General features: G+C 39.5%; 1 protein-coding gene across 1 annotated transcript in view; it reads right to left on the minus strand.

Moving 5' to 3' along the window:
* Window positions 1-203: 203 nt before the first annotated feature.
* The window catches only part of CFH (complement factor H), a 72,272-nt gene continuing 69,229 nt past the window's right edge, over window positions 204-3,246 (minus strand). Inside the window, exons 15-17 of the mRNA XM_019530570.1 lie at window positions 1,824-2,030; window positions 852-1,028; window positions 204-415 (exon numbers count right to left, since the gene is read on the minus strand). Coding sequence (XP_019386115.1) covers window positions 219-415; window positions 852-1,028; window positions 1,824-2,030 — 581 coding nt within the window. The 3' untranslated portion in view covers window positions 204-218. The remainder of the gene's footprint in view (window positions 416-851; window positions 1,029-1,823; window positions 2,031-3,246) is intronic.

The following is a 3,246-nucleotide window of genomic DNA, read 5'->3' on the forward strand; positions in this document are numbered from 1 at the left end:
AGAGTATGTCTATGGGTATGTATTTTCCTCATGGTTCCTGTTCCACTTTGTCAACTGATATGAAGAATGGGAGGGAATCTTCAATCTGCCTTTCCTGTGCCCGCTCCAGTTTTGGGGGTTGAATCCAATAGTGCATGTTCCACATGTAAAATATACAAAATAAATATCCTTAACCTGCTCCCATGCCTCAATAAAACATCTGGTTTTACTTGTTTTGACTAAAAACACAAACTCTTACTTTGGCATGTTGGTGCCTGTGACCATCGTTTGTTCTCGCAAGTGACCTCATTTGATCCTACAATCTGAAAATTTGGGTGACATCTATACTGCACTTTGGTTCCTGGTGCAGACTTCTGCGGTCTACTACTTACAACATCAGCATTGGCAACTTGAGGTGGGGGTCCACATGTTACATCTGGAAGGCGAGACATACATGAATGTGTCAAGAGCGAAAAACAACCAAACAACACCTTAGTTTCAGGAAATATATTATGACCCACAATACACTTGCGAAAGAAAAGTTAGGAGACAAACTTTCAACAGGAAGAAAAAGGAAACATACCCCATACCCCTCCCCACATAAAACACATTTTTAGTAAAAGGACTGCAGAACCAGGCCTCTAGAATGACTTGCAAAGTGGCGCATAGAGTGGGCCTAAGTCACAGATACAGGACAGAACATCTCTCTCACTGCATCATTCCTCCTCAGCAAAAGGATTAACGCTTAGGGAGGGGCTATTTTTAGTAAGTGTCGATCACTCATTGGTCCTCCCCATCTGGCACCTCATTATAATATTTTAGTGTCTAGAATAACAAAAGATTAGGTTATTGAAATAAATTGCATGCCATACCTTCACATGTAGGTGGCTTAGTCCAGTTTCCTGCCTGACATATGATGTTCTGTTCTCCGCGAATACTAAAACCTCGTTTGCATTCATAACGTACTGTTTCACCAGGCACATAATGACTCTTTGCTGCACGTCTTGGGACACTATGGAGAACACTTGGCACTTTTCCACATGGCATTTCTAAAAAGGTACATACAACAGGTTAATATGAATTAAAAATGTCCAGTAAAAAATCCACCATAACATGTAAAAATAACCCTGTCACAGTTAAAAGTTCAAAGTTTATTTAATTAAACATTTTGTAGCATGGTGTATGGATAGCCATGACAGCTAATCTAAATAAAGTCCAACCTATGGATAATTAAATTAACCAGGGCCCTAAGTCTTGAACCAAAGGGATGGTTGTTGAAGCAATTTAGTTTCTATGTCTCCCCCAAACCCCAGCAAGGCTTGTATTTGCAATCACTTCTCTGCCTCTGACCTCTCATGCGAGAGCATGTCTGTTTGATCAGCATAACAATTCCTCAGTGTTCAGGCATTATCACAGGTGTCTTCATCATAAGAGCAAAGAAGCCCACCAGCAGTGACTGATTTATATTCATGCAACCTTGTAGAGGCAAGAAATTACTCTTATCCCCATTTAAGGATAAGCACAGATTTAAGGATCTTGCCCAAGGTCACACACAAATTTCATGGCAAAGTGAGGTTATAAAATCCATATCCCTGGATTCCTCTTTAAAAAATGTAAGGACTTCACTCAATCAGTATTTTCCTAAAGCATCTCCCTCAGATAACCCAGATGTGATATAAGTCTACACAAATCTATGGTATTTAAAAAATTAAGTCTTCAGCAAGTATTTTTCTAAAGACCATCAGTAAGTGAGGAGTTACCATTTTAAAATTTAGCTCTAGTTTAAAATAGTTGACTTCTCTACTAAGTGGCGTACCACTGGAAACATTACATTGTCAAATTACCATCACAAGCTGGGCCTTCAGTCCATGTTCCCATACTACAAGTAATCTTTGATTGTCCTTTTAACACAAAGCCAGTGTGACAAGCATACTCTAATACAGTGCCATTTGGATAAGTTACTGGTCCTGATTGCTCCGTTCCTGGATTCTGATGCTCTTGTCTGAGCTTGCCATTTTCCAGGGGGCGTGGTAGCCCACATGCATTTTTTTCTATATACAAAAGAGAAATGAACAATGTTACCATTAGTACATCACATCCACATCAAGGCTAACATTGTGGAATACATAAAAGCAAATTCAAATGTAAACAAATTGCCGTAATTTTTAAGACTATGAAAGAATAAGGAGACTTATTCTAAACTTGTGATATGACTTGCTTCAAATGACAGTGAAAAGGTAAATCCCATTATTCTAATGTAATGCATCAAATGCTAATGACTGGGTCAATTACTCATTATAAGAAGACAATTACAATTGTTCTGTTAACGGTCATCAAATGGAGTGGAATAATACAGCAAAAGAGGAGTTAACTGGCATTTTAGTAACCGGCACACTCTACTAACTAGAATTTCCGGCCAGCCAGATTCTGCGGGGAGGAGGAGGAGAGGGGAAAGGAGGACCCCTCACGCGTGGTCATCACCATCCACCACCCTGCACTGCTGCCGCTCCATATGTAGTCACTGCCCCCCCCCCCGCCCCCGTCAGGCCAAAAATCCCAGCCTTAGGTAACTTTTACTGTACTAACATTTTCACACATTGGTTAAGTTGAACCGGCATCCTGAAGGATTTTGTGAACTGGTGCTCAAGGGTCATCTTCATATAGATACTTTTACTGTTTTTCAGAAAGAGTTAGAAATATTATGGTGTAGATGTACCCCAGATATACAAAGGATTTAAAATTTACTTATTGCCAAGTCCTCCTGTGTCGTGTCAGTATGCTCCCATGCAGGCCTAAAGAACTTTGCATTTCTAATGGTACTCCGAACTACAGATTTCACTGAAGGCATTTTCTGTATTCCTTTTTAGGTAGCAATTAATTACCAACTAAAATGAGTTGACACACTACACTACGTTTATCTAGTTGTACTAGGTTTAACAATTGAAAGAGAAAGAGGGAGAGAGAAATTTAAAACCATTTACAGATCTGTACAGAATCAGGATAATAAAGGAAGAAATCTCACATAATGTTGTGCTAGGATCGTGTGACCTAGTAGTATATATATGACTATGTTAACAGAAATGGAAAATATAAGCAGTAGAATTTTATGTAGAAGCTAGAGGTATCCATGTTTTATTCTCACCTTTAAATGTTGTAAAGAAACTAGAGGGGGACCTTTAAATGTTGTAAAGGCTGAGGGGGGACCTGGTGACTGTCTATAAACTCACTAGGGGGGACCAGAAGGGTTTGGGGGAGACTCTGTTTCCC

This window comes from Crocodylus porosus, unplaced genomic scaffold (genome assembly GCF_001723895.1).
Source record: "Crocodylus porosus isolate Cpor-Errol unplaced genomic scaffold, CroPor_comp1, whole genome shotgun sequence".
In the NCBI taxonomy this organism is placed as follows: Eukaryota; Metazoa; Chordata; order Crocodylia; family Crocodylidae; genus Crocodylus; species Crocodylus porosus.